Below are 27633 nucleotides of genomic sequence, written 5' to 3'. Positions count from 1 at the left end.
ACCATCAAGTGAAGTAGACTTCAGCAGATATGTCTTTTTATTTTGACAAATCTTAGATTTTGATCATTTTTTATCACATTTGAACAATATTCTAGGCAAAGTTTTTTTTATGATTTTTTTCTATACTAATCCTTAAAAACAAATATGTCTAATATGTGATCAATATTTGTAAAAATAAAAAAAATGTTTTGCAACTGGACTGATGTAAAGCCCAAAGTAAGAAGGTCCAGAGAAAATATTGTGTCTTTAACCAGGAGGACATTCTGCTGAGAGCTTTAGTCCTACAGTAAAAAACAGGCAGTTTCAAAAGCATGGCACATTTTTTTTTACAAAAAGGGTTCCAGTGTGTTTGTATTGATTTTTGAAGTACAACACCCAGTCACCTCAAGCTTGATGCAACATGTCAGGTTAACCTGCGATGACGGCTGTTTCTGAGCCCCCTCCTTGCTGACATCGAATCATCACAAGCTGTGGACAGTAACGCTTGATAAAATGAAGACAAACGCGTAGTACAGAAAACATTTCTCCATTTATTTCATGTTCAGTAGCGTTGCTTTCCGTGATAATAAGCTGAGAGGTGCAGCTGGTGTCTGACAGTAGAACAAAGGGGGGGAACGTAGCTGGAAGAAAAAGCAACACTGCTGAAACGACGGACAGATGAGCGGAATAGCACTCCTCTTTATGTTTCAATGGAGTATTCAGGTGTTACAATGCCAGTCGAAAATGTTCAATTGCTGCAATCATCAGAAAATCTTCACAAAAATCTGAGCAAAGTGCATCGATCCCACAGGAAGTGGATCCTCAGGACCCCCCCACCCAAGGGATCCACATCAGGTTGGAGCCAGACTCTGCAGAACCCCTGAAAAACCTGTTTGCTGAGCTTCAGTTTGCAATAACAAACAGGAGTTTCATTTCATCATTCATGAAAGACTTCATCTCCATTTGTTCCAACATTTGCATTTTTTTAGCATTCAACTCATGAAATGCAATTCCACAACCCATGTTATCATGACTGCCCTAAAGGAACCTGCTTTGACTGGTGATTGGCTGTGTCTTCAGCAGGGACAACACGAATTTCTAAGTTCCAGGTTTTGACCATTGACTGTATATGAGAACAGGACCCAGTGAGTGTGATGTCACCCATCGAAAATGACCAAATGCAGTCCATTCGGTCGCCGTTTTTGACGCTGTTATGTTGGAGCCAGACATCGTCCGTAAGCAGGGATTCGTCCGAGTTTTGTGTAAGTCAACGTCTCTATGACAACCACTCTCACAGATCAGGAGTGAGCTTGAAGCAGCTTACAAGAAAACTGGCAATCAAACGATTTGATTGTTGGATGTGGGGGGCCAGCGGGCGCCACCTACTTTTATTGATTCATCTGATTGGCCAGTTAATAACTTAAATAACTTAAATAACTACAGAAAACGGAAAAAAAAGAGGATTATCAAGAACATGATAAAAAAAGCTACCTGAGCAAGAATGGTTATTCTGACCAATAGAATGACTTGGTAATAGCTGTTTATTTCTCTATATTAGCTTATGGGATTTTGGCTTTTGGATGCAGCAGCTACTTCTTGTTTGGAACGCCAGGGGGGGTCCAGCTCTAATATACAGTCAATGGCTTTGACTCTTGAGAGCACTAAATGATAGAAATCTGCTCAGTTTATCCGACATTAAGCAGATAAAGCTAAGACCCAGTTCATTGTGCTGTCACACAATGTCCTAAAGACACGTTTCTCAGGACTAAAGCTCTGCAGAAGCTGTACGAAATGCAGCTTTTGAGACAGAAGTTCAACCCCGAAGGAAACTGAACGAAAAGTGTCTCATAACAACCTGAGCTGCAAGGCTGCTGGTTTTCTCACACTTACAGTGAATTGCCTGTAAAACGACAAAACAACAATTGCCCCTTCTCCGCCTGCTGTGGCAGATTCAAGGTTTTGGCCAAATTCCAGTTCATATCTGTTCTCTATCATGAGAAAAATGCCACAAACATGTTAAAAACACCACTATTTATCGGATTAGGTCTTTAACGAACAGTGATTATTTTCTGTATGGACGTCAGATCAGTTTGTTACAGAAACATTTTTTTGCCAAATTGCAGATTAAAAAATGAGTGGATGAGGTTTTTTTGAGAGGTCAGGAAGGGTGGTAACGTAACTTGTCAGCTCTTTGCTTTGGTGAAATTCTAAGAGTCTTTGCTCAAAGACTACGATGGACCAGGTTATAGTCAAGACACACGACAAAAGTCACACATCACAGTATTGCAGAGATGCCGTGGAGGCCTCTGTCACTTCCCGGCCAAGCTGGTGCCACAGATGCTGCAGAGGCTGTAAAAAAAAAAAAAAGACAGAAAGCACACCGCTCTCGCTGCTCCTTCATTTTGCATGAGGACGGCTCGCCGCCAGGACTCTAAATGTGCCGTGGAGGAAATCACGGTTTATCTCTTCTCAAACCGTCAGCCTGTTTTCTGCAGCGGCTTGGTCCGTGTCACAGGAACAGCCGGTTGGCGCCGGTCAACCCCTGGAGGAGCAGTCGCACATGCCCTGACACAGGCACTGGCAGAAACCGTACACCAGGCAGACCGTTAGGCTGGACGGCACCAGGCTCACGCACACAATGCCCAGAGTCACTCTCTGGATCACCAGTAGGTAGATTCCTAGAGGCAGTGAACCAAAGTATAGGAAGCCCAGCAGCCAGACCAGGATTCGCGGCACGTGGTTGCAGAGCTTGGTCAGGGCGTCGTGATCAGCAGGTCCATTGGATCCAATGGAAACAGAGTCCAAACTCTGCTCAGCGTAGATATCGGAGCTACCGTTTTGGCTAGGGGAGTGCCCCGAGTCCCTCTGCACCTCCATTATGGTGATGACCAGGCAGTTGGAGGAGTCACGAGACGGACTGGAGGAGGAGAAACTTTGTGGAGTCAGGAGGACCTCCCTGTTCTGGTCTGAGCTGCTGGACTTCTCCAGGTGGGACATTATGTTGACATCATCGGGCAGGGCCGACACCTGGTACTCTGAGATCTCAGTCTGGTGTCTGCAGAAGGGGCAGGGAATGCTGCCCCCGCCGTCTGCCACATCCAGGATCTTCAGGAGGCAGCGGGCACAGACCCGATGCAGGCAGTCCAGGATTTTGGGCTTCCTGTTGTGTGCATTGTAGCGCTGGTAGCAGATCTTACACTCCAGTTCCTCAGGAGATGGACAGTCTTTGTCCCCCACCTCCTCCAACTGAGGACCAATCATCTTCAAGTCATGTTCTGGGGAAGCACACAGAGGCAAAAAGCGAGTCAGACATTGAACCAGCAGTCTTTCAGCCGGTATCACATGTAACTTCTAGAGATGAGAGTCAGACGGAGCTGGAGGATGTTCCTCATGTTTCTCTGCTGAGCAGGGAAAGGTCAGTGCTCTGCTTTCATGACAGCTCAGAGTCTGTGTACCTGCAGGTGATGAATGATTTATGGGTTGGGAGTTGGAACAGGGTGTCATCCCAGTGCCCTTTGTGGCAAAGCAAAAGCCAGTGGTATTGATTTTTTTTTTTTTTTGGGGAAGAATATGGGGAGAGCTGCTCCTTCAGTGTTTCTGTGTTTTTGTGTCGAGTACGGCATTGAAGTGGCTGTTTATGAAGTTAGCGCTGAGCTAAAGGCTTTAGGATCTAGCTTGTTTATTGCGTTTTTCCTGGACTATATAAAGTCTTTCATTTAGTTTAAGCATTAGACTTTTGTGAGTCTGACCAAACTGAATTTCAACTGATCTATTTATTTTAAGCGTGTTTTCAGAAATCAGAGTGAACGCCTGAATTTTAGGCAAGTTTCATTCAGTACATGGTGATAAAGTGAGTTCACAAATGTGTCTTGAAGATGATGGCAGTTTGAGCTCAGGATGATTCATGATTTTATACCAGATTGTTTGAACTTCAGTCATTTGAACACACGATACAAAGAAGCATTGACAAGCATTGACACGCAAATAAGAAGCATTGACTTTTTCCTTCTTGGATACTGTCAATCATCACTATTTGGTACAGGTGTGTATTTTTTCCTCTCACAATTCGATGCGCATGACCCACAAATCGATACATAAAAGATTCAACTAACTTTGAGGTGATACAATCCAGTCCCATTCTTTTACTTAAATGGGTACAGTGTGGACATGTATTAGTTAATAAAAATAGTAAATGAAAATGAAATCAAAAAAAAGAAATGAAATCACAAATACTCTTTATTTTTGACTGGCAAAAACAAAATGTCTTTGATAAAACCTGGCATTTTGGCTTGTTTGGTCGTTTTTGTTCTTTGAGGTTAAAATACGCGTGTCCTATTAATTGATTGAGGCATTGTTGGAGTGCTGTAAAAACAGGGTTATCATATGTTTAGTGAACACAACACGCATCCCTCACTGTGGTTCTAATTATTTGACCTGACCCAGTAGAAGCCAGCTTGTGACTGGATGTCTTTTTATTTGCCTCACATGCTCATAAAGCGGTGGAATTCACTAGATCAGTGTTTTTCAACCTTTTTTTGAGCCAAGGCACACTTTATCCTTGACAGAAATCCTGTGGCAAGCAATTATATGATCAGAAGATGTTTGATAAATTTTACACAAAAAGACTAACATTATTTTTGTTTTTTCTGTAGTTACACAAAAAGTGAACATGTTGAAGTTTATTAGTTGTTCTCGTCTTGATCAAAGATAAAGTCTTTGAAAACGTTAACAAAAACGTTTTTTTTTTTTTAGATGATTACATTGTTTTAATTTACTTTAATTGTGTCTGTTGGCCACTTCACCTTAATCCTGTCTCTTCAATGTTGTTATTACTTCTTCTTAAGTTTAACATATAAAATAATCCAGACGTTATTAGAAAAGTGTTTCAGTTAGAAAGATGACTTGGACCAAACTCTGGGATGTTTGGCTGTTAATAAACACAAACCTTGAAGGAGAACTAAACTGTTGACCTTTGATTTCATCAAGAAAATTTAAAAACTGTTTGATGAGTGTTCGTTGTGGTTTCAATACATTTAACTAGACTCATTTTACGCTAAGACGCTGTCACTTTGTCCCTATGCATCATGGGAGATGTTGTGCGAAAACTGCCGCAGATGGCAGACAGACTAGCGTCTCTGAGGTTCATTGTTTTGTTCACTTGTTCCACGGTCTGACACCGGATCCTGCGGAAAGCTACACCATTAAAGACGAGCTTTAGCTGGTATTTTGTTAGAACTGAGCGACTTTATGAGCAGAATCAGAACAAGGAAGTGAAGACTTTAACCACTTCTGATTGGTCAGACTGATGACATGTGATTACGCCTCCAAGACTGATTGTTGGAGACAGTTAAAGGGGCGGGACTTTTCCGAAAACAGAGCTGAAGCTACGGCTAAATCACTGTACCGCCATTCTTATCAAAGTGTCTTTAATAGAATCCAATATAATTTATTTTAGACTGACAACTGATTTTATTTTCTTGTCATTTTTCTTTTACTTGTGTTTGTTTTTGTTTATTTTGTTATGAGGGACTTATTTCATTTCATTTATTGCATGAGTTGGGAATGAATTTGCATGAATTTGAATTTGACTGATGAAGCCACTTGAATGACTGATTGCCAGCAACTGAGTCCAGTTGCTATGACTCCACTTCAAGACATTTGAGCCGTTCTAGACCAGCACCAACAGTCTGCCATTGGAATACAAATACTTAAAAGGCAAGAAATACATATTAACAGTAAATTTACTATCAGGCACAAATGACAATTCATAACAAGAAATCAAAACCATCAAAAAGAACAATTACAGCTACAGATTTAGTGAACAAGTCTGTTAGAATTGGTACCACGCATCATTGTTTAATCTAAAACAGCTTCCATAGCTATGCTGATGATACCCAGCTGTACATAGCTATGTCTCCTGATGATACAAGGCCAGTAGAAGCCTTTTTTAAACTGTATGTTAGATGTGAAATCATGGATAGCAAAGAATTTTATGCAGCTCAACCAGGAAAAAACTGAAATTGTAGTTATCGGTCCTGAAGCTAAAAGACCTTCCATTAAGCCATTCAGCAGCACCTTTTTAACCTGGCTTTTAGCTAATCTTACTACTAGCTGATGCTGAAATACCTTCTTAACTTTTGAAATATTGTGATAAAGGTGGAATCATAAATGAAATGTTATCATAGCAGTAATTTTTTGTTTGACTTTAGATGCAACAATGAATTTTTTCTGAAGTTTTGCTCATAAAGTGATTTGTATTTCTTTCTAAAGCAACAGTGACCCTTCTCTAATCTTCACATTCATCTTTTGTTTGAAAAAGTAATTTTGTTGGTTTGCAGGCTGAGCCTCCATTCACCTGAAAATCCGTCAACACATAAGTTTGAAGTTTGATTTGTTCAAGTTCAAAACATGATGGGAAATGTTCTCTGTGTGGTGAAGGCTGTGAACTATATTTGTTGCTGTCTGTGGGGGTTTGGATGGGTTTGCCGACGTTTTTAGGAAGATGGTGAACATCAAAGAATCCTTCACATGAAAGCTCAGTTCCCTCCAGGCTTCTCCTCCCAGTATTCCTGTGTCAGTAGATGATAAACACTTGATTCTCAGTAACCGTTTTGTTGGAGGTAATGAATGTTTGCACAAATATAAGGTTCATTTATTTTTCCACTTCCCACAACCAGAGTTCTACCATCCATTACTTAAGGTAATTTCTTCAGCAGGTTTTGTAAAGTGGTATAAAAACAGTCGCTGTTTTGGCGGCGGCGCCTTCCATTTGCGTCTGTCTAATAGTCATTACTCTGCTGGTGATGGACCCGCTTTCACATCTGTGACCAGCCGCTCCAGCTCTCAGAGGCAAAAACTGAGAATCAGGTCAGCAATATTCTCATTCAACAGAAACGTTTAAGGCTTAACTGACACTAAGGTGCTCAGTGCGCGACACATTCTGTCTCTTCATATTTTGCATTTTACAAATTTTACCAAAGAAGCTGTTTATAACATTCTCCTATAGACAATAGCTGCGTTTCCATTAAACGTATGCACAAAACTTGATTGAAATTCTTGAAATGTCGAGAAAACACAATTTTGCTGTGACACTGTTTCCATTAAATCCTAATTATGTGAATAAACATAAAACGCGATAAGTTGAGAAACAAAGCATTGATTTCCAGCAGAAACATTTCATTTCTGCCACGGCACCAGCGCTCATCATCATCTATCAAAGGACACGTCGGTGTCTTCTTCAGGCCGTGGAGGGCGAGCGGGCGAGCTCCTGACGCGTGGGAGTGGCTACGGATGAAGCCATTCTGGGAAATGGTGGTTGGTGATTAAAAACGTACTAGGGATAATTATTTTTCATCTTTGCTGTTGTTTATAGGAGCTTTAAGTCTAAAAAAGTTATGTTTTACAATAATATTGTATATTTTTTAGAATGTTTTTGTGCTCAGAGTAACTTTTTGTCATCCAATCGTGTGTGTGTGTTTTTTTTATATATTTGAATTTAAGCCAATATTTAAAAAAAGGAGAAGAAAAACATGTTTATGAACAAGAAAAACAAGCTTTAATATTTTTCAATAAATAACCAAAATCAGTAAATAAATAGTAACTAAAAGTGTTCTGTCAACTCTAACTCCTGGAGGGGAAATCTGCATCAAAATTGTTCTAAAATCAAATTTTAGAAAAAACAAAAATTGCAGCTTCTTGACTCTTAGGAAATTTATAAACCTTTTTCACATATTTTTGCACTTTGTTTATTGCTACCAGAAAGTGTGTAAATGGATTTCTAGCGTCACTTTCTCTTCTGTGTTTTTCTTTCCTTTAATAGTCAATCATAACTTGAATTAAAAAAGATGAGAAATTGTGTTTTTCAGAAGCAGAAGCAGCAGAAAGAGCTCCTCCTGCCTCCCATTTCACATCCATCCTTGAAAATTAAAGCCCTCCATCATCAAATATATATCAGATAGGTGGGTGTTGCTTTGGCAAATGCCCAGCAGGCCTCTCAGTGACTTGCTGACTGTTGAATATTTCAGCAACAGGTCTGCAGTCAAAATCTCTTCAAAAGATGACAGGGAAGTGTCGCAAAGAGGATCAGCCTCAGTCAAAGGGACACAGGGAAAAAAAAATAAAGCAATCATTAATAAAGATGTAAAATAGATTAAAAGATAAAGGTCATGGTCCTGTGACTGAGCACGGAGGAAGAACTGAAGCTCTTTCAGGAAGATGTTGCCTCCGAAGTTTTTCATTAACATCAGTTTAAATACAAATAACAGACTTTCAGAATTTCTTTAAGCACTCAAAACATTTGATTCTTTAATTTAAAAAAAACAACAAATTCTGCACACAGAATGTGTACAGAAAAGTTTAAGAAGTAAAAATAGATTACAAAAAACCCATAGGAAGTAAAAGTTAAAGTAATTGAAATGCTCAAAAAAGTGAAAAGACAGACGGTTTACATTTGGAAATCATGGACAGCCACTGCAGGTTTGCAAAAATAAGAAAACATTTTTGAGTTCATTCAATTATTCAAGGATTTCTCCAGAAATTAGATCCACAAAAACAAAGATAACAAGAATAAGAAAAGCAGGAATGAAACTGCAAAAGATGAGATAAATGGGAGAAAATACAAAGTTTTAGTTTTGAATGAATCTTTTGTTTAAAGAAGAAATATATGTGAGATAATGCTATAGAATAAACAGTTGTTTTAATCAAATCTCATCCTATCACACAACATTTACATCGACAATTTATCACTTCATTTTTTCAATGTATGGGTTAGCACTCTGTTCTATGAACTTAGTTCTAAAAATAACCCTTTTGTGACTTTCACTCCTTAAACAGTAGATGCAATAAAACCCATTTACAATTGATGAAACCTGTTTGAGACATGGCACTCCCTTTTAGATGAAATAGCAGCTCCTTCCTCTGGACTGATTTGAAAATCCACTTGTCATTTATTTCCTCTCCACTGGGCCTTCAAATCCTAAAAAAAAAAAAAAAAAAAAAAAAAAAAAAGGGGGCGGAGCTTTTAACACAAACACGACAGGTGGGGGAAAAATTCAGTCAAGGATAACGCTGACTTTAAATCAAAGAATAAATTCACAAAGGAAGAAGAAAATGTCAAAACAAAATATCAGTAATGTGAATTTGAATTTGACCTGGAGGCCAAAACTGTGGTCCAAGATGGTAGTTCTCATCAAACTACCAAAAGTCGGCTGTTTGTCAAGTATTTTATTCTTTAAAAAGCAAAAGAAATAGACAAACAAAGAGAGCCACAGCTAATGCTAGTTATCAGATATCTACTTTCACGGGTTTTGTGTTGTTTTCTTTGTGAATAAGTACAACTTAAATCCAATTTTGTCAAAATGTCGGGTTATTTTAATGTAACACACTTTTCTTTGTTTTTCTATGAAAATCTTATCATCATAAAAACTTCTTTTTTTTTGGGGGGGTAAAATAAGAATAAATGAATATTCCCTCAAAAATCTTTTTAAAATACAAAACGACCCATGGGGCATTCCACTTCTCATGTGAGGTGATGTTTGATTTAATGGAAGTTGTTCTGCAGAGGAGAAGGTATTGATCAAACCGGCGGCCCTTCGATCGTTGGACGACCTTCACAACCGTCCGAGCTGTGCAAAGGCGCATCGCAAAAATCAGCAAATATTCGGATAAATGGCTACTTTAAATGTGCATTTCTGCATTTGACCAATGGGATGGAGCCCTTTTATGTTAGATGCTCGCCTCCTATGTAGATGAGGGTCATTTTCAGGGGCATTTAAGGTACTCTTATTTCAATTAAACTGTTGCAGTGAGATGTAAATGATTTTTTTGGTTGTTTTGCTATTTGTTCATGTCATCTCGTCATCGCAATATTGATGAAAAATATCACAAATGGCGAGTTTTCTTCATATAGCACATCCCTGGTAAACATCAAACCGGGTGTATACTAGTGCTGTGGATTTTGGGGGAACTCTGTTTTCCAGCGACATCTTCCAGAATTGAACAGATTTTATAGTCAAGGTTTTGGAAGACACACTTACGTTCAGGTTCGTCTGTCGAGAAGACGTGTCCGTGTCTTTTTCATTCCAACATTGAAGTCTCTTCCATCGAAAAATATCACGCCGAAGCTCCTGTTTCCCACATCAGAGCCAGTCACAGTTATGCGTCTTGAGGTAAACACTGTTTTAATCTGCAAGATTTAAGCGATTCCTGCGGTTCATCGTCACGAACAGAATCAAACGGGTCAATGCTCCTGACAGATTCTGGCAGCATTTAGCAGATTGACCCGCATTTACTGTGTTGGGCTGAGGTGAAGCCTCTGATCGATCAGTTTGACTGACTGCCATGTTTTTAACCGACTGACGTGATCATAAACGCGGCGTTTTCAGTGTGAGAAAGGCTTTGGCAGTTTGAGAGCGCCGCTGTTCTCTCTCTGTGAGGACCGTTAATGACGGCGTTGAACTTTGCTGTTAGAGCGTCGGCTCCGTGTGTCTTCTCTAAATTGATCCAAAAGGTTAAGCTTGTTCTGCCTTTGTCAGCCCCCAGACTCATTTTTAATGGTTTAAAGGTCCGCTATTTAGAAGTGTTTCAAAATGTGAAAAAGCAGATTTACTGCATGCTATAATGTTGTGCATCATTGGGTTTTTATTATATTCATATTTTGCATTTCCACTTACATTCTTGCAACCACTTTTCCTTAATATTTGGCCTTTTTTTACAATAAAAATAGGATTTAATTATTTGCATTTAAGGTTAGGTTACCAAACTAAAGATATTTGGTTTAAAATGGTGTTTTTGCCTTTTTTTGAAATGTTAATTTCACATTTTTCTGATGATGGAGGTCATACGACAAGACAATTAAGTTCAAAATTGCAGTTGTGTTGAGTGTTTTATTTATTCTAATGTTGAGAATCAGGTGCAGATGAAAAATTGACGTTTGAAATGGAGTTTATTTGGGACGTAGAAAATACGCTGGGGGGGGCACAACGTCCTTGCTGTGAGCTCTCAGGAATGGGGAAGGCAAGGTTCCCGTCCACAACTCTGAGGTGAATTTTTAATGAACTCCTGCCGCTTTGCAGAAACTATGTCCTAGAAAATCCCACAGGGTGTTTGAGTTTAGCTTAAAACGGCTTAATCGTCATGAAAAGACCACCAATTGATCAAAATATGATCAGAGTAAAACACATTTTTGCAAGTTCCCAGTAATCTGGACTGATATAAATTTTGAACAACTGTTTGAAATAACTTTGTGGCAAACGTTTTTTTGTGGTTTTGTGATCTTAACGGCCTCGCGCCTTCTTATTTATCCGATGTTTTAGTTAGGTATGAACCTTCACGGACCCTGAGATCCTCTGGCACTAGTCTGTTAACCATTCCGACTGTAAAAACCAAAACATACGGAGAAGTATCTTTTCGGCACTGTGGCCCCCGCATTTGGAACAGTCTGAGTACCTGAGGACCTGAGAGCCGCAGAGAGCGTTGAAGTTTTAAGGAAAAGGCTAAAGACCCATCTGTTTAACCTGGCTTTCAGCTAATTTTTTACTGCCTTTATTTATTTATTTTGATTTATTTATCCATTTTATCTTGTTTTATGAACTTACACTAGATTTTTAATGTGGTATTTTAATTTTAATTTACCTTATTTCAATGTTTTATTGCTTATTGCTTTTATCAAAATGTTTACTTTTTCATTTTCATTTTTATTTCCGGTGCTTCCTCAGTTGGGACCTCTCCCTCTGGGTTGGATGCTGTTCAGCCACTGCGGCTCTGGATGGGAACCTGCATCACCGCGTAGCTGTGGTGGAGCGGTCCCCGCCTGTGATGCTGCATTTGGCTGGTTATGCGGCTGTTCACAGAGAGGGAAGTTCCAATTAACAGCGTTTCCAACATCTTGTTTTTGTGCTCAGACAATTTCTCATTGTCTTTCCCCATCAGTTAGGGGGGTGGGAGGTGTGAAAGAAGTGGGTGTGTGTGTGGGGGGTGGGGGTTGTGTAGGTACGGGGAGGGGGCCCCCATTTTTAAATTTTTTTATTTTTGTGCTTGTTTATTTGAATTTTCCTGCTTGTTTTTATATTATTTATTTTGTTTTAATGTAAAGCACTTTGTGTTATACTTTTATATGAAAAGTGCTTCATAAATAAAGTTTGATTTGATTATGATCTTTGATACACAAATAATCCATGGATTAGGAATCATTCCGATTATTTTAATAAAAAGGAAACAATATTCCCATTGTAAATATTCCTAAAGGTAATAAAAAAAACTTCAGGAAAAAATTCTGCAGCGGCAGGATCTCTTGAAAACACAAAGCCAAAAACAGATCCTGTTTTAACTAAAGTTAGAAGGAAACGTAGACAGGAAGACAGGAGCTGAGCACCGCCTCCATAACTAAAGACAGTAAACCCAAAGAGCGCTGAGCTGCATTAACACACAGCCAAATGAAGACCTGAAAATGGCTTTGGTGGACATTATTATATACAATCACTTTGGAGTTAGGACAGCCAAACTACTGACCAAAATCCTAAAACTGTCCGATTTTCATTTTTTGTATTTTTCGTCAACAATTTGACTGATTTCCACCCCGTCACAAAGCTCTCAAAAACCTTTCACTGTGGGTTGATGACAAATGGCAGGAAACAAGGGAGAGTGATTCATTAGACTTTCAAAATAAAACAAATAACGAAAAAATATTGTGTGAAAAAAAGAATATATTAAGAAGAGTAAAAAAATTAAAGAAGCTAAAAAGAATGCCAACAAATCAATGGGAATTTATAAAAAAAAATTAAGACTTAAATGTTCTTTTAAATATTTTTAAAAATGCTTTCCTACTTTTACTTCTTTAAACCTCATAAGTTTAATTATTAAACCACTTTTACAAGAACCTTTTTCAGGTTGTTTTAATGAAACATTAGACTTCCACTTTCGGCTTCTCCCATCAGGGGTCGCCACAGCGAACAAGTCGCATGGTAAATTTGGCAATGTTTTACGCCGGATGCCCTTCCTGACGCAACCTTCTCAAACCGGGCTTGGAACCGGCAGAGGTAGAGAAGGGAACAGGGAGCAGCCCGGAGTCGAACCCGGGTTTCACGGACGGAAGGCGCCGCAAACCAGCACGAGCTAAACTGGCTCTAATGAAACATCTAATGAAACATTAGAAACAGTCTTATTTAAAAGACTTGAGTTCAGCCTCTCATGAAAACATTTGTGAATTCAAATAACCAAATGCTTTAAAAAAAGTAGGAATTCTCTAAAAGTTACTATTACTTCATTATTTTTACCCTTTTATAAATTCAAACACCAAATGTTTAACATGTTAAATTAAAACCCTTGCCTTAATATGATTGAAAAATATTTATCTACTATATAAAAACATATTTTAGTGTCCATGTTTTATTTAAATAACGTTTGTCAGAATGTGACCTATTTTAATGAAGGGGCAAAATCTACTGAATGTCATAGAAATCTCAATTCACCTTCGTTTAAGTCATCGGAGTATTGATTTAGTTGTTTGGCGTCCCAGCGGTTCTGAAAACCTGAACTTCTCTGCGGAAAGAATTTCAAGGACGCATTGACCTGCTATAAACTCTCCTACTTTTACCTGAAGCTCATCACTTTTTTTCTCCCCTTCGGTCTCTAAAGATGCCGCACAGTTCTCACAGTTCTGCATGTTTAGTGAGTCATTGTTGATGTTTGAAACATCGGTCATTTCTAGATCAAAACGTCACATTTGTGATGCAACTAACCCATTGGACGGCCTGCAGCTCCCGGCTAAAACAAATAGAAGTATTGACTCTTTTGAAGCTGCTGTGATGAAGACGCCGTTCTACAGGAATAGAGAGGTTGCTGTCAGTCATGCTGTTGTTTAAACAGCGACACAGGATTCTGTCTGCATTTTAAGGGTCTTCTAGCTTCTGGTGAAACTCATGGACACACCAAGCTGTTAATGAGACCCGGACAGCACACAGGCTGTTTGACCTTTTTCCACTCTGAGGCTTACCGCTCTGCAGATTTAAGCAGGAATCCTGATGATTCCTACAATGAACCTTGTTTTTAAAACCTCAAGTGTGTTCTCCAGTTCACAAGATGAGTAATGAAGAACTCCCGGGGGAGGTTTTTTGCTCCTCAATTTGTCTGAAAATGGGTGAAACAAATGCATTTGTGTGACATTCAGAACTTTTGTTCTGCATGGACGCGCCTGTTGTTGGGTGATTTATGCTTTCTGGAGGACGGCGTTCAGACAAAGGACAAGGCAACCTTGTTTTTGGGAAAGCAATGTTAAGATTCTGGAAGTGAAGCTCAGGCAGATGCAATAAATATGTATTCCTTAAAAAAGGTTAAATGTCATTTTAGGTTTTAAATCAAGTATTTTTTTCTCTTAACCCTGAAGTTGCTTTCAAGTATTTGCTAAATTAAGTTTGGAACAGAAGCGGTTTTTAATCAATTAATAAATTGATTTATACAGCAGCACATCTCATCAACATGCTTAAAACAGAAGGGGCTTGACATAAAAGACATAAACATAGTCTTAGTCACATGCACCCATACTGTGACCTGTACGGGTGCTGATGGTTTTTGGACTTGTCCGGGCCAAGGACAGTCGTAGAGAAGAGCGGCTGTAAATGCAGTCCCTTTGATGCTCGTACAACCACCTCAAGGGACGTCATAAAAATGGATTATTGTGTGTGTGGTCCGTGTATCGTAAAGTTTTTTTTAAGGAAGTTACATCCACTTATGCCGTACGGGAATGCTGTAGCCCGGCGCCCTTATGCTGCGCTAGTCGTTGGCATGGTCGGTACTGGTCCCTTACTGACCGTGCACAAGTGCTGCACCCACGGGTGTGCAGGCGACAGGTGCCACACAAACTACACTCTCGTTGTCTAATTTCCTCATTTCTAGCAGCCAGGCTTGAAAGGAAAATGCACTTATCTATTGAACAGCACTAACTGCATAGTGCACAGAGTTCAGGAGTTTCAGTGTTTGCTACGACCTGTCCAAAGCATGCCCACAGAAAAAATGAGCGTGAACATTTTCACTCTTCGGGCTCACCGACCCGGTCTACAACCTCCATATTTCCTGCGGACTGCCTGCATGTCTACCCGAAAGGGGAAGTAGTGACTAAGGCTAAACAAAAAGAAGTCTTAAAGCACAATAGACTAAAAACAACAACAGTCAGAGGAGAGGAACACAAGATGGTAGGAAACGTTTTGGCTAATGATAAATCATAAAGTAAAAAAATGATCTGAATGCTAAGTTAAAAAGATGCATTTAAAAATCCCAACAGATGCAGAGATTGTCAGATCCTCAGGTAGGTTTTTCCACTGATGTACTGAAAAGAGGCTTGCTCCCATAGTGGGTTTAGATAAGAGAACAGAACCTGAGGATCTAAGAGGCCTAGAGGATTTGTCAGGACTGAGGAGATCTGATGAAAAAGAAACGTTTAAAAAACTAGGAGAATCTTAAAATCAATGCTGAAGCAGACGGGTTTGATGCGTCTTTTGCATCAGCCTGCATCAAGGGGTTAAAAACAAGCTCATCCTCCCAGCTACCTCTTATTTTCCGAAGAGCTACGCTGTCCTTAAAGTTGATAATACCTTTCTTTTCCCAAATTGTGAATGCGAAGTCTGTCTGACCAGGGAGAAAAAGGTGATTTTTGCGTATAGGACTAGTGGTAAGCACTTGAGTGAGTCCGTACGTCTGTCTGAATTGAAATATAATTTTAAAGGTATTTGTAACGATTGGATTGTGTGTAATATAGTGTGAAATGACACAGGGAAGACTAGATCCAGTAAGGGCTGTCAGAGTTGTTGTTTTACAGGAGGAGGCTTCGAGTCGACACCAGTTAATATCAGAAGCCTGGAGCCAATGCATAATTTTTTGAATATTAGAGGCCCAGTAGTAGTGGCACAGGTTTGGTAGGCCTAAGCCACCTTGATGTTTAGGTCTTTGTAATAATTTTAAACAGACCCTTGGGTTCTTGCCGCTCCAGATGAATGAAGAAAAGCTTTTGTCGACTGATTTAAAGAAAGATTTAGGGATGTAGAGGGGGGTGCACTGGAACAGGTAAAGGAATCTGGGAAGTATATTCATTATTATACTGTTTACTTTCCCTGCAAGAGACAGGTTAAGAACTTCCCAGTTCTTCAGGTCTGTCTTAATCTTCTCCAGTAAGGCAAGGAAATTTTCTTGATACAGACTTTGCAAGTTTCTTATGATATTAATTCCCAAGTACTTAAAACCGTTTCTGGATAGCTGAAAAGGTAAGGCAGTGTCTTTTAATTGAAGCGCTAAGTTGTTGAGAGGAAAACACTGACTTTTACTGAAGTTTAATTTATATCCAGATATAGCCCCAAACTTCTGTAGGACATCAATGATGTGGGGAACAGTTGGGACAGGGTCAGAAATATACACCAAAAGGTCATCTGCGTAAGGGGTTAAAAACAGTCTATTTTGTAATCAAACTCTGCTTCCTAGGTTTATTTTTTTGGTTCACCTTGAAGTTGGTCTCTGAAATCAACTCGCATCCTTTGGGAGATGCAGAACGTGTTGTCACATTAAACCAACCAATACAAGCAGACAAAAGCGGTACCAGCCTCTGATAACAGCACAAATGGGACTGGAGTCATTCATAGTCTATTACTGGAAATGACCTACTACACCAATATCACCTTCTCCGCCTGTCTGCAGAGGATGAAACCGTTTTTCCTGCTGCTTAATTCCTGTTCTGGGTCTGATGTGGCCGTTAAACCGGAAAAAAACCCATTCTCTATCGACCCACTAATGTTCACAGCCTGTTGCGCACAATTATTGCTGCAGAGAATTTAAGAAGAATTTGATTTGGTAAATGAATTGCGGTTAAGGGACAAGATGTTGCTGCTGAGCTTGCAAGCTTGGTAAATTCAGCAGCAGCAGCAGCAGCGAGCTGACAGGCTAGAGGAGAGAGGAAGATGTTTACACTGCAGCCTCCAACTTCAGCTGCAGCTTTGCTCTGCTTTCAAAGACGAAGGAAGTTGCTGCTCGCAGCACAAATTATGTTAAGAAAAGGAAGAGAGCACCCGCAAACTGGCTGAAAAACCATACTTTTGTTGGGATTTAGAGCAAAGATTTAGGAAAAAAAAGAGGAAATTAAAGTTCAGTTGATGCTGTGAACAAGTTTTTTAGGCCCTTCTAACCCTTTTGTCGATATTCAATATCACAAAAATAGGAATAAATACAAAATACAGTTTCTGTTTGATCTATTTATTAAAGAGAAAAGGCTGCGCGGTCCTGTGTGACGTGCGATTCCTTCTTGGCTAAATAATAAAGGATTTATAACCACATTTAACCGCTGAGGTCAACATCCTCTGATCTGCCTGCTTTCAGAGCTTTTCAACTGAGGAATCACTTGCCTGTCAAAATAAAAGCGCCCTGAAAGATTTCAATCAGAAAGACACCACGCTGCCACATAAAAAAATCCAAGAACAGATGAGGAAATAAAGGCACGTGTCAGTCTAAACCAGTTAAAAAGACATTTCTAGGACTGTCAGACTCCAGAGAACCACAGTGAGACACAAAACAGGAGAGCTCAAGGACAAAGACTCTGTTGAGCAGAAGCAAAAGTCATCTCACATTTGACAGAAACATCCAGATTATCCACCCGTAAAGATATTCAGTATAAAAAGGAGAAAGAACATATATATTTTTTTCTGTGGAAAGTGTGCGTCGCATTACAATTGCAATGAATCACTAATAAAAGGCACATCATGGCAGCGGTGGTGGTAGTGTGATGGTCTGGTGCTGATTTGGAACTTTCAAGCCCGGATTGTTTACAGTTTGTAAAACTGTCGGGGCCTTGAATTCCAAGTTCTACCAAACAACCTTAAAGAAGGACGTCCTCCATCAGTTGGGTTTTGTCCCCCTCCAAACAGATCGGATATGTTTTTAGAAATATGACCAAGATGCTGTTTCATGACTTGAAACCATCGTTCATCCTGGAAAAACCTCCAATGGGGCAGAAATTCTAACAATTCTGCACAAAGACTGAAAATCTCACTGAGAAACTATTGCGGGCAAATAAAGGTACACAAATGTTGTGGCCATTCGATTAGGTCATTTAATTTCTTTTACTCATGTTTCTTTTCTAAAGTAAATGATGTATCTGTCAAAATACACAAAAAAGGCTACAAAAATCCTCACTACACACTTTATACACTTTTTTCAGACCGACATGAACATTTTCACACTTTTCTCTCTTATTAAAATCTCAAAGTTCAAATCTTAGAAATTAAGTCCAATATCATAGAATGATAACAAAGCCATAAAAATGTATGTAGATTTGGTTTTTTTCTATTCCACCTATTCTATTTATCTATTAATTTTGATTAACCCCGTCTGTGTTTCTCAATCTGCTGTGATCTGCTCTCTGTTTTCCTTTCTTTGTTGATTGAAATCGTCTTTTTGATTAGGGACCATCAACCTTTTTATAAGGACTAAAGTTGGAAATGGGCCTAAAAGGCTATAGAATCTTGTATCTTTGCATTTTTAAACGTCACATTAGTATTCGCTGTCCCTGTCTTAAAATATTCAAACAAATATGAGACATGACACAGAGGAGATTGATTGACAATGTCTATCAGCGCAGCCAATCAGGATGCAGAACATGGAGCTAAAAAAAAAACATCTGCAAAACAGTGAAAGGTGAACTGCAAAATAAGGATTGCAAACATACTTTTTTTTTAATCCCACCAGAAACTGCAGTACTTTACCATCTTCCCTACCAAACTACAGGAACAGAGAACAGTAACCTCTGGTGGCCCCTACTGCTGAGCAGAAACAGAACGGTCCCTCAAACAATCCAATCGCAAACTGAAAAAAATATATATATATTTCAGCAACTCATTCATTGTTTTAACCTGCATGATCCCGTTTGGGGGTTGTTGGAGTCCATCCCAGCCACTGTTGGTCAACCTTGGATGGTTTGCCAGTCCATCGCAGGGTCCTACATTAGTCCTTAAAAATTTGATTCTATCTGAAAACAAACGTTTTGTCTATTTGTACTTTGCCTATAAAAACATACAGCAGACCTGCTGGGGTCAGTCGGGTCAGTTTGTCAAGATGATCTGAGGAAATTCCACTCTTTGCCTTCTGAGACTTTTACCACTGGATTGACTGGTTCCTCGTGTCCTTTTTGTCCCCATCAGGAGACTGTAAACTCATCTATCTTTTGTCCTTTTCTGTCGTTTATTTTTATCTTTGACATGGTGGAGGTTCCTCTTGTCGGGGTGTTCCACAGGTCTGCACACACTCCTATGTTTGTCCTCCTGCACAGCTCTGGATTTCCATTTTCTGTTCGTGTTAGAACTGAAGTCTGCAGCTCTCTGAGTTACGTTTGTGTTGAGAGACATTAGGTTTCCTGTCAGTTTCCCGGACTAAATTGGCTCCGATCCGAATTCATTCTGTCCTTTTTTGAGCCTAAACTTGTGGAAAGACCACACTTCTTGATTATACTCACCTTCTAACAGCTCTCGCAAATATAAAACTGAGATTATTCTTTAAAAAAAAAATCTGAATATAAAAAATGTCATAGAAAATGCAAAGCTCAAGCCTTTCAGAGTCGCACAGAAACTATAATCAACATAGTCTGCATTTTAGGCAGCAGCCTCTCTGATGTCTGACAGCAGCAGTGCTGGAGCTGAACATGCCTTCTTCATGTCAGAGAATCACCAGACCTGCTGGTAATGAATCGTGCTCCTCGCACGCTGCAGCTACAGCACCCAGCTTTTGTCAAACTTCACGCCAGAGCTGTCAACAATCATTTGGTTTGTGTTTCTCTTGCTCTCAGCTGCTTTTGTCACGTTTTGAAAATGTATTTTAAAGATTTGTTTTTCAGTTTCTTGTTCGAGATTGAGATGTTAGCTTTGCAGACATTCTGCAGTCTTTAACAACTGAAGTTACATAATGATAGAAAAGAGTAGAGATTAATGCAGACGGTGTGTTCTATAGGCTTCCAGCCAAATGGCCAAAAGTGTTGGTCTTTGCTTTTGATGCTGTGAGGAGAAGGTCAACAGTCACTGGGCTGCAGCTGCAAAGGGGGAAGTAGGTGGTGGTGTGTGTATGTGTGGTGGTGGTGGTGGTGGTGGGGGGGGGGGGGGGGGGGGGGGTGCGGCACTCAGCACAACTTGTTGTAAAAGCTAAATGTCACAGTTTCAGCTGGGATGATGGCGACCCTCTCCCGATTCCCTGGAAAGCATTTGGGACTCTTGAGTCTTTCTTGATGCGACTGCGCTCGCCAACCGAAATGTGACAGAGACGCAGGTTTTTCTCAATGCGCGACCATCGACGGTACATGAGAACTGGACCGAGGGAGTGTGATGTCACCCATAGAAAATGGTTTGGAAACTGAAGTCAATTCAGGCTCCATTTTTTCGCAATGCAGACACCGCCATGTTGGAGCCAAATGGCATCACTAAGCAGTGATTGGTCCAAATTCCCACCCTAATCCCTAACTACAAAAACACTATATAGTGCGGGACTATGTGAGGCCTTGGATTTTAAACGTTATTCAGAAACCACATGCTCACCACTTTTTAAAAAAATTTTTTTATGACGTCGTCGTTTTCACCAAGATAAAATCTAATTGATATGAGTGTTTTGGGACGATCATTTATGAATCCACTGTGTTCTGAAGATGAAAACGTTAATGGTTTATTTAAAAAATACATTTGAATACATTTTTTTGGCAAAACTTGTTCTGGCGCAATGCATTGTGGTCTATATTCACCAATATAGTGAGCATCGATGCACACTGGTTTTTCGCAGAGACTTGTGGGACATTTTTAGGGCACTTGGTTTTGGAATTGTAGATTCGGACAGATCTACAAAATGGCGAACGGACATGACCTTAGTCTGAATCATCATTTCTATGGCAACCACTCTCACCAATAGGGAGTGAGCTTGTTAGACGTCCTCACCCCTACAACTTCAAAGTGGGCTACACGACCAGCCCCTCCCAATCCATGAAAATGAGTGGGTTCGTACATTGTCTCGTACATAAGTGAGGAACATCCCCCTTTCCTAGAAGAGTCTACTCTGCCAGCACCGCCCCCAGGCTAGCAGGCACCCCCCCCCCCTTTGTTTTCGTGGGCGAGACGCGCTATTGAGGTCGGCTTTGGGTTGATGTCATAAAATGGGCGGCAGCCACAAAGAAAGGCGGAGCCTCAGAGATCGTTGTCTGGCTTCTGGGTTGGAAAATAATCTTGAGAAAATAACTAATATTTCATTTAAAAATTGTTCTTTAGTGTACTAAAGGTAATATGTGATCATGTATATAGTTGACTCAAAAGTGTGATATAGGCCCTTTAATAGCAAGTTAAGAAAATAATGGATCAGAGCAAACATGGTTACTCTGATAAATAGAATGAGGAATAGCTGTTTATTTCTATCTATGGGGGTTTCGCTTCTTGAACCAGCGGGTACTTCCTGTTTGGAACAAACTCAGTCCAGTTCTGGTATACTGTCAATGACCCCAAAATGCTGTCTGGGGGCACAAGTTTGGAAAAAATACATTTAATTGTTTCCTATCTATGTGGCTAACCAGACCATGAAACTCCCACCACTGTGCTTCACACTTTGAATTACGTTTTTGTTATTTTCATGTTTTTTCTGCCTGAATAAAGAAAAAAAAATCAATTCAAACTGTGAATCATTACTGGCTTTGGATTTCTCCCATCACTCAAATGTACTAGCTGATTTCAGGCCACAAGATAATAAAACTCAAGTCAGAATTTAATCAATCAAACACATCACTTGTGACTTTGATTGTTCTGTTCCCCGTCTGCATGCTTATTTGTCTCGCTGCTCTGATAAGGTTTGTAAAAAAAAAACACAACAGCCTGACCAGCATGGCTCACCATTAGTGAGACTAACTGCTGCTCTGGAGGCTTTTTAGAGAAAAATCACAGCTGGTGAAATGTTAAATGTTTGGACACACGAGCCTCGACTTGCAGCCACAAACGATGTAAATGTCAGATGGAAGATAAAAATGTGACACAATTAGGAAAAATATGCAAATGGAAATCCAGACGTAGAAAAGAGTTTTTAAAAAAAATTTTTTTTTGATGGATCATGACCTTTTAGATTTGATTAGACCCAGCCCACTCCACCACTTCAACCCACTATGATAAAAACGTTTTTTGTTTTTTTAACCATTTTCTTGTGGCGTTGTTCTGATTATGGACTTTTGACTGTAAAAGAGAACTGGACTGAGCGAGTCCAACAACTGTCACCAACCCGGAGTGAGCTCGTTCCTAATTCTACACCCCTAACATGTCTGAGGTGGGCTAGTGGGCACTACGTGCTTTAATTGAGGAATCTGGTGGAAGAGTTTATAACTTCAATACCATGCAATAAATAAAAAATATCAAGAAAAATTTGGATTACCAAGAAAATTTTAATAAATTATAAAAGGTAGCAGAGCAAGAATAATTATTCTGACCAATAGAGCGACTGTTATCTCTCCATAAAAATGTATGGGCTTTTGGATTCTTGGTCATTCAGTCCAGTTCTCATATGCAGTCAATGAGAAGGACATATGTAAAGAAAATTAAGCTTAAAATGGTATTTCTCTGTGTGTCTTTATTCAATTTGTTGTGAAAATAGGAGCAGACAAAAGCAAGTTTGAAAAAGGGACGTAGAAAATATGCTAGGCGGGAAGGGAAATGGGGGGGGGGGGGGGTTGCTCCCTGTCATTGGCCTCGCGCACAACTCAGAAGTGAGTCTAATGAACTACCTATAGCTAAAAATGGCATAATCATAATTAAAAGATCACTGAAAATTCTTTTAGAATGGATCAAAAGAGGATTGGAGAGGGTCTTTCAGTAGTTTTTTATTTTTATTTTTTTTAGCACATTTGAATTTTTTTTTCCCAGCACCCTGCTCTCTTCCATTTTTCGGGGTAAAGTCAGCGTGCCCAACTCTCACAAAGCGCAGACGTTAAAATGGCGACTAGCAAAGAGGATCTTGTTCCCATAGAGGGAAGAGTTTCTTTGGTTCTTGGGAACTGGTTTGGTTTTGCAACTTCAAATTTGGAGCCATTGCTTTTTTTGAATGGTGAATGTGACGTCATCGATTTGACCAAGATAAAATCTAATTGATAAGAGCATTTTGGGACGATCATTTGTGAATTCACTGTGTTCTCTCTGCCAGTGCGTCTCTGTAATTTGATTTCAGCTCAACTCTGAGAGGAGATGTTAAAATAAAAGATTTTGTTAAAAATGTTCTGTCATTTGCCATGTTTGTTTGAAGAAAAAAATCTGATTTTATTTGTAGACTTTGTCACTTAACCCTGATTTGAACTTTTCTTTTCTTCACTCAAAATAAGAACCACACGTTTCTTCAACTGAAGTCATGTCTGATGTTTTAATCAATGGTGGTACATTCCTGAAGGCTTCAAGCTAGAGATGCTTTTATTTTGAAAAGAACATAAACCTACTTGTTATTTTCATTATTTTGGAGGTAAAATCAAACAAACTCAGCTCAAATCTGCAAGAAGATGTAGAGAAACAAAGAAGTTTTTTTCTTTACTTTTGGTCGCAGCTTTTATTAAAAGATTTTTTTGGAAAACTAAATTCACTTGACTTGCATAAAAGTATGAATGTCTTTCTCATTATCTTGGAGAAAGCAGCCTAGTTAATCCCTTATTCCAAGAAAACAGCCCTTATTATCTTTCCATTTGAAGATCATTTGCTTTTGATCTAAAAATAAGAGTATTTTTTCCCCCGACGTGGCCCTTGATGTTTTCAAACATAGATTTAGGAGGATTATAAATGATAATGACAGAGAGAGCAGAAATGCTGTCAATTGAATGTGTGTTTGGAGGTAATGATGTGACATTGAAGTTAAGTGTTTACAAAGCATTTTGGGGGAAAACATCACATGGTAATCAAACCTGTTTTTTTTTTTCCTTTTTTAAAACTGAACGATCAATTCAAGACTTTTAGCCTTAAATTGTCCAAGCAAGTTTATTATACTATTAATAAAATCTATTTAATTTAATGTCGTTTAACAGAAAAAGGACTTTAGGTTTTCAGAAAATTCTTTTGTCATTTATGTTGTTTTGGGTTTTTTTTTTTTTTTTGGGGGGGGGGGGGGGCATAATTTACCAGCTCTTAGTTGATTCTTTTCTGTTTTTGGTTCCCTTAATCCTCCATTTCTGAGCACATCGTTGACTTTTTGAAGGATTTCCTCTTTCTGGTTTGTTCTCATTAAAAAACCAAAGGGATGGTTACTAAAATAAGCAAATGTGCATCAGTTTTGACTTTTGAGTTCGCTCATCCGTTTTAAAGATCAACTCCAAAGACAATTGTGATTTTTGGTGTTTAAAACATATTTTTGTAGCATTTTTCTGATGAACGTATACTTAAAAATGCAATTTTTTTTAGTATTTCTTTATTCACAATATTGTGAATCAGGAGAAGATAAAAATATGTATTTGTGACGTAGAAAAATGCACTGAGTGGAGCCACCAGCTCCCCGCTCTGTTCCATTCTAATGCATCCTTGCAGACAAATAGATCCGCGTTTTTCCTCGTCTGAGGTGGAATCTGGATCAAAACTGTACGTCTGGATAGCTCCAATATTGCTCACTATTTTTGTTGCACCGATAATATTAGGTCCTTTGATTTTGGCTATAAACTCACACTTTTAAAATAGATCAAAATATGATTGGAGTGGGACTTAAAAGCATTTGACTGTAACCAGAAAGGATGCGGGTCCATGTAAAGGTATTGGGAAGAGCAGGAATTCTGTCTGTAGTTGGAGGACTTGTGCAGCTTCCTGTTGCTTTCCGCCTTCAGTCCGCTGAGCAACAGGGGGGGGGATCATCTCCCCATGAGTGACTCACGTCTGGATCCTTTCAACAAAGCAGTTTTTAGCTTCTGTAGTTTTAATAACGTCGGGGGGGGGGGAAAAGTCAAGTGAGCTAAAGGAAACTAGAAGGAGCTGCATTACCAGAAGAAATTACAGGGTTGAATGCTAAAATGCTGAAGGAAAATGAAACTTAAAGATTATTGATTGGCAAACACACAAAATAAATAAATGATCAAAGTTGACCATAAATAAAGTGAAAACAGCACAAAAACAAAAAATATATTTTTGTGGAAAAACACAAATGCTGGGTATCGAACCAGCGAGCCTCTGCACCAAGGATCCCCCATGTATTTCAATGGAGGCAGAAATCCTGGAATATCTTGAAAAGTTCTAGGATTTGAAGGACCAAAAGTCATAGCTGGAAAAAGCTGAAAGAGCTGGACATCTGAATAGTTGAATGGTTAAAATAGCTGAAAAATTGTAGAAGCGGAAAAAAATGGCGGAAAATACTATAATAAAGAAAGAGAAAGAGGAAAACAATGAGTTGAATACTTTATAGCATTCAACCAATGATGATAATGAAGAAGAACTATTTACTGTAGCAGTAGCAGTGAACAATCCATCTATAGAGAAGCCAACAACTGACTGATCCATTAAGGAACATGTGTCAAACTCAAGGCCCGCGGGTCAAATGTGGCACGCCATGTCTTTTTATGTGGCACGCAAGAGCATAAAAGTTTTTAATTTCTTAAAATAAAAAATGAAAATGTGTGTATTTTTATTCATATCTAGGGGGAATCTGACTTGAAATATCGGATTGGGCAACTATACATTATAACTTAAACACTGTCCATTTAACCTAACCTGACAGAATCAAATGTAAAAGGATTTATGCTAAAGTAACAAGCAAACATATGTTTTCTATGCAACTGTAATTGTCACTTTAAAAAGTTATTATAAATAAAGAATGAGTTATTTAACATTAAGGAGTAGTTACATTTATTTCTCATTACATTTAGTTACATGTATAAGTTATATCTGGCCCTTCGAGGACAACAACTGTGCTGATGTGGCCCTCAGTGAAAATGAGTTTGAGGAGTGAAAGAGTCGAAACAACCGGTTTGCTTTACGCTTTATGGAGATAAAGTCACACACAGAGGCTCCGGCTGACTGAAGGACGGCAAACACACCATCTGTGCGTGTTCACACCTTGTTGTTCTGTCTCCAACTGCACAGGCACACACACACACACACACAGCACTCCGCCTGCATCCTCTCCGTCTCGCCTGTTCCTCTTGACATTTCATTTTACTGAATCTCCACTTGTGTGAGTGTGTGAGTGAGTGAGTGAGTGAGTGAGTGAGTGAGTGAGTGAGTGAGTGAAGCACTTCTGCATCTGCTCTCTCGCCTGTGGAAGTCTGCCGATGACCCCCCCCCCCCCCTTCCCCGCCACATGCATTCAAACGCCGGCGTGTCACGGCGGCCGAGCATCTGCAGGGGAGCGTGTCGGCGTGTGCTGTTGCTCCTCACCTTGTCCCGGCGCGTGTGACTCCCCCTCCTCCACCGCACCCGCCTCTGCTGCGCTGCCCTTCATTTAAATCCACTTCCCTCCTCATAGCAACGCTCCTTGTTGTCTCATTCGTCCCCGTGCGCTTGTGTGTGAACGCGCACGTGCAGGTGTACCGGAGGCACGCGGCGTCCAGGCTGGCACAGCTGGAGGAGTCACTGGAGGGGACGAAAGCCTCGCACCGGAGGGAGATCCTTCACCTGCAGAGGCTGCTGAGCGGAAGACAGGAGGCTGAGGAGAAACTGCTGCAGTCCAAACGGTAGGAGGGGGGGGGGACGGAGGGAGGGAACAGAGAGGAAGAAGCAGCCATGCAGGGAGAGCGAGGAGGATGGGGAGATAATGGGTGGAGGAGGAGGAGGAGTTGCGGTCTGTGTGCGAGTGAAGGAGGAACAAAACAATTACAGAAAACACCTACAAGTGAGGATGCTCTGGGAATCAGACAGAGCTGGGGGAGAGTTTGCCCCTTTTTTATTCACAAATCATGTAAAGTTTTCACATCCAAACATGTTTTCCTCTTAAACATAACTTTAAATGCAGTTTAATGCAGTTTTTTTAAGGAAAAATAACAGGAAGTTCTGAACCTGCTTTTGTCTTTGTAATAAAAAAATATAGTTGCACACTATTTTATTTTGAAATTGTGCAGGCAGTTTTTTTTTTTTTTTTGGACAGAACAACAATAGGGGACCTTTCTGTGTGGAGTTTGCATGTTCTCCCCGTGCATGCGTGGGTTTTCTCCGGGGACTCCGGGGACCACCGCCCAAAAAACATGCTTAATAGGTTAATTGGTTAATCTAAATTGTCCATAGGTGTGAATGTGAGTGTGCATGGGTGTATGTTATGTGTGGCCCTGCGACAGACTGGCGACCTGTCCAGGGTGTCCCTTGCCTTCCCCCATCAGTGGCCGGGATAGGCTCTTCATATCAGCTTTTCATATCAGCTTTGCACTGATATGCAACGTTCATATGTTGTTGCACAGGGTTAACCAGTTAAGGGTTAACCTGTAAGGGCTAACCAGTCGCCATAGACGCTAAAACAGGTCCATGGTCTGTAAGGGTTAACCAGTCGCCATAGACGCTGAGGCAGGTCCATGGTCTGTAAGGGCTAACCAGTTGCCATAGACGCTGAGGCAGGTCCATGGTCTGTAAGGGTTAACCAGTCGCCATAGACGCTGAGGCAGGTCCATAGTCTGTAAGGGCTAACCAGTCGCCATAGACGCTGAGGCAGGTCCATAGTCTGTAAGGGCTAACCAGTCGC

At 39.9% G+C, this 27633-nt stretch overlaps 2 protein-coding genes across 4 annotated transcripts in view; one reads left to right on the top strand and one right to left on the bottom strand.

Annotated features, from left to right (window-relative positions):
* The window catches only part of cep89 (centrosomal protein 89), a 61764-nt gene that overhangs the window by 21755 nt on the left and 12376 nt on the right, over positions 1 to 27633 (top strand). The window contains exon 16 of one of the 3 annotated variants that reach the window (XM_011494064.4): positions 26490 to 26638. The exons of 1 other annotated variant lie outside the window; for it this stretch is intronic. In XM_011494064.4, the coding sequence (XP_011492366.1) occupies positions 26490 to 26638 (149 nt within the window). Of the gene's footprint in view, positions 1 to 790; positions 4198 to 26489; positions 26639 to 27633 lie in introns of those variants that run through there. One more of the 3 variants, XM_078944679.1, reaches the window with a different exon arrangement.
* LOC105358424 (E3 ubiquitin-protein ligase RNF182) lies at positions 511 to 26491 on the bottom strand. Its single transcript, XM_011494076.4, has 2 exons — positions 26343 to 26491; positions 511 to 3254 (listed from the first exon to the last, which is right to left on the bottom strand). The coding sequence occupies exons 1-2, from the start codon at positions 26404 to 26406 to the stop codon at positions 2515 to 2517; spliced, it is 804 nt and encodes a 267-aa protein (XP_011492378.2). The 5' UTR covers positions 26407 to 26491; the 3' UTR covers positions 511 to 2514.

The sequence above is a fragment of the Oryzias latipes genome, chromosome 3 (assembly GCF_053564925.1).
Source record: "Oryzias latipes strain Hd-rR chromosome 3, Olatipes_Hd-rR_3.1".
Classification (NCBI taxonomy): Eukaryota; Metazoa; Chordata; class Actinopteri; order Beloniformes; family Adrianichthyidae; genus Oryzias; species Oryzias latipes.
This window is presented reverse-complemented; position numbering and strand designations above follow the sequence as displayed.